The sequence below is a fragment of the Macrobrachium nipponense genome, chromosome 49 (genome assembly GCF_015104395.2).
Source record: "Macrobrachium nipponense isolate FS-2020 chromosome 49, ASM1510439v2, whole genome shotgun sequence".
NCBI classification, from domain to species: domain Eukaryota; kingdom Metazoa; phylum Arthropoda; class Malacostraca; order Decapoda; family Palaemonidae; genus Macrobrachium; species Macrobrachium nipponense.
The window spans coordinates 17,711,716-17,721,004 of NC_087224.1; the positions used below are offsets into that span (position 1 = coordinate 17,711,716).

Consider the following 9,289-nt stretch of genomic DNA (forward strand, 5'->3'; position numbering starts at 1 on the left):
AAATACAGGTTACGCCTTAGAGAAACAGAAAGGCCTGCATTGAAGCAGCAAGCTCATTCTGATGTACAGAAGCGATTGAAATGGATGAGCAGAATTTCTCAAAAAGAGAGTATCAGGAGGAACAAACCCAGAGTCCTTGATATACATTAAAAGCCTCCGAGGACCCACATATTGAAGGATTGAGCTTCTTGTAAGGAGCTCATAACAGGACTCCATAGCATAAAATTTTCTTCAATTGAGACAGAGACCGAAGCCCTAGAAGGCAAGGGTTGACTTGAAAGTCGGACAAAATCAGGATTTGGATGGGGGGTGTCGAGAGAATGAAGAATCATCCGCCACCTGGTAAACTCCTCTCCGGTGTCGTAGAAGAGAAGAGAGCTTCCTCTTCCCTTCCCCTATCACCCTTCGAAAGTTTAGCGGCAACGTCCCGCCCTCACTCCTGCGAACCTCTGGGCAAAGGGAAAACGTAAAAATTCCCGTGACCGGGAAGGACCGTCAAGAAAAATCCTTCTGTAATACAACGAGGCGGAGGCTGCTTCTGCTCTTTAGGCCTCGCCTGAGGAAGAAAACTCAAAATTAATCAAAGTTTGTTTCTTGAATTCTACATCATGACATCCATTCTAGAACACATCATATCACTACGAATCCGCGTCATCATCATCATCAGATCCTAACTTAGAAACTTCCCTGAAGTAAAACCCTGACGACTAGCTATCTTAGGTCTGACACTAATATCCCTCCCTCCTTCTCCTAAATAAGCGCCCTTTGGCACTGTTACGGGACTAACAGGGGACACGTTGGGTAAAGATTCGTTAGGCACCTGCCCGGACCGGATCCCCCCTAGGCCTTCGCCACGACGGGGTTCACAAGCCGGGGTATCTGTCGCACCGTTACCCATGGTGCTGTCCGACATGGTACCTGACGAGGAGCTGAAAATGAATCTAAAAGTGTGTTAGACATAGTAAAGGCTTCTTGAAAATTCTCTGACAGATTGTTAAACTTAGCTGAAATATCTCTATCTAGACTAAGCTGTAATTTCTTAAAATTCTGTTTTCCAGGTAGTTTCCATTGCCAAAATCTTTGAATCTACTCAGAAATAACTTCACTAATTACCGGTTGTACAGGGGCAAAGCATCAATTAATTCGGAATCGGAGTCGTACGATACCGAAACCGAAGAGCCAGAACCATGAGCGCCCAAGTCAAAGAATTCGTTAGATACAGTTCTAGCAATCGATTTCTTTTTCTCCTTAACCGATCTTTTACGCTGCAAGATTGTTTGGCGTTTCATATAAGCAGTCATATCCTCGTCAGACCAGGGCTTACATACGTCACAACGAGAAGTCAAGTCACAAACCTGTACACGACAAGAGCTACAAATGTCATGGGGTTCATACTCCCTGCTACTCATCCTTGTCCCACAAACCGGGCAGTTCCTGATGTTGCTGGCAGAAGGAAGCATCGTAATTTCTTGGCAATCCATTGTAGAATTGGACAGGTCAGTAGTTCCGGGTCGCGCAAAAGTTCGTAATTTAAGATAAGAACCACAACAGAAATCAAAGTTAATTCACTATTTCGTGATGTAATGCGTGAGTGGTAATTCACATAAAGTCTCATTTAACAAATAATGAAAGCTTTAAAGGCACAAAAATGTTTAAGGATATTTATAAAGAGCGGCCGTGATGTAAACAACACGGGCGCTCGTTAACAACTGATTTGAGGGAAGGTTTTTGTATCTGTCAACGACAGTGTTGCCAACTGGCGGACAGAATAGGAGGTAACAGGGTTGCCAATGTGGTAAATTTTGGTGCGGTTTTTGGGGATTTAGGGCTAGATAAATTATATTAAGGTAATGTTTATTAATACATACTTTACGAAGACCTCACGTTTATTTTAGTTTGTATGGCACTTTCCAATATCATTTTACGTTGACGAAACTTCAATCTTTTGAATGGTAGGCTTAAAGATGTAATTGTATTCTTATTTCATCAATTAAATATCAAGTGAATAAGGCTGATCCACCTGAGTACGATGGATCCAAGGCAGTGTTTCCCCTTATGCTTAAAGATTTAATTGGTTTCATCAATTAAATATCAAATGAAATAGTGTTTCTCTGTGTGCCAACATGTCAAGGGCCAGTAATTTACCCTAGTACCTAGTTAATTTCATCTTTAATTTAATACAATAACAAAATAAAGGGAAAACTACCCACACAGCCAAGCCTAGTACAATACTAAATAGTAGATTGATTGAATATTAGGATTCAAAGGTAGGTGCTGGGACCTAAGATAGGGTCATTCAGCACAGAAACTGCACATCGGGGTACCTCGCCCCCTCCTCCACACTCGACTGATCGAGGGAAGAAAAGGAGTGAGACCCCCCCCCCTCCAAAGGGAAGGAGCCATACGCGGGAGCTGAGATGGAGGGAGAAAAGAAGAAGACGTGTCCATAACCAAGGGAGTAACTGGAGATCCCTCCGATGACTCACTGGCCAGCTTACGCGGTTTCTTCCTTCCTTCATAACGCTCCCACTGCTCCTCCGACCAAACAATACATAAATCACAGGGCTCGGCACGAGAGCATTCACGCCCTTGGCACCGAGCACATAACTCATGAGGATCTACCTCGAAAAGGGCTCGAAAGTTCCCACACTTACGGCCCTCCACACCAGGGCACAAGCTGCGGCTGACGGGGGGGCGAGGGGGTCTTTCCGGCTCGCGGGAATCCATTTCCATGAGAAAATACACAAAAAAATAAAATACACAAAAAAATAAAATAACAAGCACACTGGTAAAAGAGAAAGTAATATCTTCACAAAATGAACAACATGTCTATCACCCAGCGCGGCGAACAACATGTCTATCACCCAGCGCGGCTGAAAGTAAAGTGACTCCTCTCCTCTCAGTCGCACGGACCGCCGACTATCGGACAAGCAGTTAACTACCGAACCCCCTTGTTCGAAGCTTACGACCGGTTCCAGCTGACGCTAAGTTACATTTCTATTGTTAAAGGACCGATGGTTTGTATTACGTATTGGACAACTACGTTTTTGGTAGAAGACGACGATGAAGCGTGCACTAGATAATTATTTAAATAGTAAAACATCAATATTGTACATATTCATGATGATTAATTTGAAAATATTTGTTTTTGAAAAAGTAACTCGATTCCTGACTCAAATTTAGGTAATTATTTTTCGGAATTGGAACGATTTTTAAAGTCATGTATTATGACGTCACGACATCTTGACTTTCGTACCAATTGTAAATGAATTGCAATACTCGACTTTCTTGCAGAACTGTTTACCAGTTATTCATGCAGATTGTTATCAGCTATTCATGTAAATGTTATAATCTTAATACGCACATCATATATCTTTATTTACTTTTTGGATATACGTATGAAGAAGTTTTACTGCCGGATTACCGCCGTAGTGTGACGCAATCAATTTCGCTCCCTGGGCCTCTTGTCTGTTTTCACACCATAAGAAATTAATGGGGCCAAATTTGCAATGACCAGAAAGTCGTTAAAAGAGGAAAGTTAGCATTGAGGAGCATATGTTTTGATTGAGAAAAATGCAAATTTATACAGTAGCTAGCTTGTAAAAAAATACTTGATTACAAAAAACTTGATTGACAACAAAGCAGCATATATACCTACTATTGGTTTCAAAGACAGTGCAAGCACGTTTTTTGGCAATATTTCTCGTATCAGAACAAGATTTTGCTAGTGTATTACACCCAGTACCGTAATTTATAAGGGTATCGCGAATCACTAATCGCAGAGAATAGCGACACTTGTCCTTGTACCAAGAGACAAAACTCCATTATCCAGAAACTCTCTCTCTCTCTCTCTCTCTCTCTGAAAGTTGCTTCAGTTTAAACGTATTTTCTATGATTTTTCTATCTATCTATCTATCTATCTAATACATTGTAATATCTAGTGATCCAGTCGGTTGTTACCTGCCAGTTGACTGATTTATTTATGCATTGATCCGCTCATCTCTCTCTCTCTCTCTCTCTGAAAGTTACTTCAGTTTAAACATTGGTGGATATATCTAACGATTCACTCGGTTGTTACCTGCTTATTGACTGATATATTTATAAACTGATCCACTCATCTCTCTCTCTCTGTGGTAGTGGTGCCTACTGTGAATGGTTATTGGAGAGAGATATCTGAATGTATGTATGGTGGAGCAGTAAAACGATAGACACTATGATTTATGGTAAAGCAACTGTTATACTTGTGGTTGGTTACCTTCTTCGTAATCCTCATGTGGACTTAGAGTATCAGCAATATAGTAGTACTTGTATTACGAAGGTGAAGAAGATAAGGCACCACGGAACTTAACTGTCGGCATGGTTGCAGAAAATCGTGTCACGCAACTTTTCAACTTCTTTAGCAAGAAAAAGTCGCCATTTTGCCTTCAGATTTGGTTTTTTTGAAATAGGTAAACTGTTTATAGTTACTTTTGAGTGTTACAAATAAAATTGAGCCTTTCTACCGGACATCATTAGAGTTAAACCCTTGATTATAGTAATGCACATATAACAGTCGCTTTACCATAAATCATAGTGTCAATAGTGTCTATCGTTTAGCTGCTTCACCCTACATTCACATATCTCTCACTCTAATAACCATTTACAGGTAGGCACCACTACAGGAGGAGAGAGAGAGAGAGAGGAGAGAAGAGAGAGGAGAGAGAGAGAGAGAGAGAGAGAGGAGAGAGAGAGAGAGAGAGAGAGAGAGAGAGAGAGAGAGAGAGAGAGAATCAGTGCATAAATAAATCAGTCAACTGGAATCAAACAACCAACTGGATCATTAGATACCTATATGTAACGATGTATATTATTAGATAGATAGATAGAAAAATCATACAAAATAAGTTTAAACTGAAACAACTTTCAGAGAGAGAGAAGGGAAGGTGAGGGAAGGAAGAAGGACAGGGGTGGCAGTGGAGATGGGGGGAGAAGGTAGGCATAGCTTTTTACTGTTGTGTTCATATCCATATCTGGCTAAAGGAGTTTTTGCCTCCTGGTACAGGGACAAGTGTCTTTTTTCTTTACAATTAGTGATTCACAATACCCTTATATATTACGGCACTGGGTGTAATACACTATAGCAAAATCTCATTCTGATACAAGTGTTCGTTACAGAGTTATTGCCCAAAAACGTGCTTGCACTACCTCTGAAACCCAAAGTAGGCACTGTATTTATATATATATATACTTATTTCTCTATACCCTCGGTGTCATGGCCACAGAGTGCCTGGGCACATAGCCCCCTTGAAAAAGAGTGAGAAGATAATAATAATGGTTTAGAAATCATAAATGAGATAAGCATGGGAAATAGTCTCTTATAGAAATAACATTTTAAAGAAAATATTACATTGACCTTAATGATAATATTAAGGGATTTAGTAATTGCTGTTGCAACAGGAGATTGCTCTCCATTTCATCATATATAAGTAGAATATATATATATATATATATATATATATATATATAAATATAAATATATAAATTAAATATATATATATATTTTATATATATATATATATATATATATATATATATATATATATATAATATATGAAAATTTATGAATTTTGATTCATAATGATATGTTGCTTGAATTATAATTAACATTTCATCATGCATTTTATTTCACATGGAATTCACTGTTGCCAATTGGTATGTGCTCACCCTCCAAACTGGGTATGTGACTTACACAAAACGTGGAAATAGGTGAAATTAGCCTATATATTTTGAAGTATTTACACAAATACTAAAGCAATTTTATCATTATTGCATTATTATGACAACTAGAATTCATGGAAACAGTTTATAATAATGCATCAGAGTATGTGTGAAGCTCCACTAATGTGGCAACAATGATTTTGCCATTCTTAGCATGCAAACAATAAAGGGTACATTTATTTCTGGCATACAGTTATAATTCACTAATCCATCGTCTGCTCTGTACGACAAGGTTAGAAACATTGGATTGCATCTACTTTAGAAATACGTATCTGTAATTTTTCAGGGTAATTTGGTTGCAAAAAAGGGATAATAGACATGAATTAAATAAACATTTTGAAGTAAGAAAGTAAAGTTAAACTAAATGAGTAAAGTAAACAATTAAGGGCATAAAGCTTTGCACCTCATAAACTGCGTACTCGTTTGCTGCCCGTAACTGTGTTTGTGGAGTGAGCTCTCAGAAACCAGGAACAGCAACGTAGTTCAAGTGTAATTTGGAGTGAATTAATTTAAGACCAAAACGTGTATAATATATAACAAACAAATAAGCACTGCAGAGTTTCAGTTGTGATGGCAGTAAGGATAAAACCATCGATTACAATGTAGAAATGAATTTGTTTAAACCATGACCCCGGGAATAAGAAGTTTCATACTTTCACTAATATAGGCAACAAAATGTTGTTTTATTATGCTGATTACAACTGCAATCTTGAGTAAGATCAATAAAAGTTACATATATACACTAACATTGTTCAAATGAGTGCTGGGAAGGCAGGGAAAGATGGTGGATTGTCTGTGGTTATGAACTGCAAGTCACTTGGTTGCCGCCATATTGGATTTCAAAACTGCCTTGAAAACATATTTTACAGAGCTCACATGCTTATTTTAGTTCGTATGGGGCTTTCATATATCACATTATGTTGACGAAACTTCAATCTTTCGAATGGTATGCTAAAGATGTAATTGTATTCTTGCTTCACCAATTAAATATTGAGTGAATAACGCCGAGCCACGCGATGACGATGGATCAACTGCGGTTGTTTACCCTACCTACTCGGTTTCACCCTTAACCAAGGAACATTTACCTTATCCTACATATACATCTATTAACATACCTTATTATTGGGAGGCGCCAAATTCGCGCGCAGCCCTTGTGTCCCCCCAGAAAAAATGTAAACCTTATTAGAAATCGGAATCATTGGAGACTTCGGGAAACTCGATTCTTCTTTTCTTTTGGGCTTGGACTGGACAACTGGAATTTGTGGAACAGGGACAGGTGGAGATGACGATTCTGTTTGTACGGCGAAGTCTCGGGATTGTGGGATTTCAGCGAAATTAGACAGCATTTTGGTTGGTGTCGAGTCTACTCTTCTTAACGGATATGTACGTTTAATTAATTCAAGAAAGGCTTTGAAAGGGCAATCAACTTTTGTAAGGTAACGTTTCTTAACACAATACATTGAGAAATAGGAATTATACATGGTTTTTACGGTCCCATTTCTAGGTAAAACATTACCTCTCAACTCCCGCCATGTAGATTCTACTGCGTTCGTGTGTATGTTTTTATCGTCTGGATTAACAAAATGTAATGAGTGATTAATGTTATGGTGTGTTTGGAAATGTTGACTTGAAGTGTGGTATGATTTCCAACAATCTGTAATTATAATAGATTCTGGATGTATGTTTTCTATTAAAATTGGAAGAATTGTTTCTGTAGATCTGTCGGGAACAACCTGAAAAAACGTGTCCTTTGTTTCGCGGTCAATCCCGCCAAGAACCCAACTACCCTCGACATGTTTACCCTTGTTAAATTTTTTCTTGCCGAATTTGCACTCGTCAATTTCCACGACGTGTCCTGGCCCACCAATTTTCCGGTTGTCCTGCACCAAAATGTCTATACAAATGTCCCGGCAGAAACTGTACCAGTCTACTATGGTATTGGGTGACCCGATTTTCAAAGTCGTCTGCATATACTTCTGGGGAGCATCGTGAAGCCAACCGTGAATTAGGATTAAAATAGTGCCAAAGGACAGATGGGAGCCAGAGAAGAATGAGCCAGTCCGAATAGAAGTGTGTTTCCGACAACGTCTTGCATTACACCTCCACTGGAAACTGTCACCTTTTTTTATAAGAACAACAGTGCCTTCTTTGCACTGGCCACAAACACCACTAAAGTCACCTAGGAGGCCACTTTTCATCAAAAACACCGCCAATGATCTTTCGTCACTGCATAAAACTGCCAGATCGAGTATTGTCACAGGATTGGCGGCGGCAAATTGCACGTGTGCGGGATGCAAGGTGGACGACGCGGCCGTCGACATCCTGATAAATTGGAAAAAGACCGAGACAGAGCATTGGCAGGGTCGGGCAGGGTCGTGTCCCGGAACTACTTACCTTGGCGGAGGGATTATGGGCCAGTAAATGGTGTTACGCGGCCTGGCGCCAACTAAACTGTAAACTAGCCGCCTACAGTGCACGACACAAGGTGCACTGACGGCACTTCTAAGCGATCAACATCAAATCAAACTGATCTTAGGCGACGGTAAACAAGCAACAATAAAACATGAAAAAATGAGACATGATCACTCGGCTCGAAACGTTATTACAGAGAGAGAGAGAGAGAGAGTATGAAACAACAGTTAACACGTTCTTGACAGATCAACAACAAACAACACAAGGTTAAAAAATAAAAAGCCTAAAAGGCCGATGATACCCATGCAACAACAATGCCACTGAACAACAACAGGTCCTCGCAAAAGACTTACCCTTGCCGGCCAGTGCGGATACCCTTTGACCTTGGCGAAGACGCGGTCGCCCACGGAGAACTGGTCCTTCTTGGGCATCGCGGACGACAGTAACAAGGTCCTCAATGTACCGTCGGAGGAAGGAGAGAAAGAGAGAGGGAGAGGAGAGACTCAGGCCCCGAACGAAGGAGGTGGAGGAGGAGGCCAGTGGCGCCAAGGGCTACAGACACAAATATCCCCTGAATTACGAAGTATTTCCCGCTGGAGAAGTCACAGCCCCGTGCACAGGTCGCGCCTTCACTTCCAATGCTCTCTACTTCTTTCAACTACGACGAAAAAGGAATGAAAACTTTGCGTTAAAATGAACACACTTCGCGGGTCTTGGTCGCCATAATAGTAAACAACAACGTCTCTCTGCTGAGCTGACGCTCGCGATGCGCAACGCCTGCTACTGATGAGTTTCCATGAAAACGACCAAGCAGTCGGCAAATATCCTTTCAAAATGTTTTTCCCTATCATGTGTATGCATTTTTAAAACCTTATAAATACTTCAATAAGCATGTTTCCATAATTATGTCGCACTCCCCTGAACTATGTCGATGCAGTGAGAACGGAGCGTTTTCGAGAATTTTTTGGACTTTTGTTTTATGCAGTCTTACGTAATCGATTCTGTGCATTAGATACAGCAATCCCATATTTTTGGCAAAATCTACAATTTACTGAGAATATAGAGGAGTCTTTTGTTTAATATTCATGGCATGAGGGTCCGAGTACAGCATAACACTCAA

General features: G+C 40.1%; 1 protein-coding gene across 1 annotated transcript in view; it reads right to left on the reverse strand.

Annotated features, from left to right (window-relative positions):
• The window catches only part of LOC135205253 (hepatoma-derived growth factor-related protein 2-like), a 178,641-nt gene extending 169,695 nt beyond the window's left edge, over nucleotides 1-8,946 (reverse strand). Inside the window, exon 1 of the mRNA XM_064235602.1 lies at nucleotides 8,523-8,946. Coding sequence (XP_064091672.1) covers nucleotides 8,523-8,600 — 78 coding nt within the window. The 5' untranslated portion in view covers nucleotides 8,601-8,946. The remainder of the gene's footprint in view (nucleotides 1-8,522) is intronic.
• Between the last annotated feature and the right edge of the window lie 343 nt (nucleotides 8,947-9,289).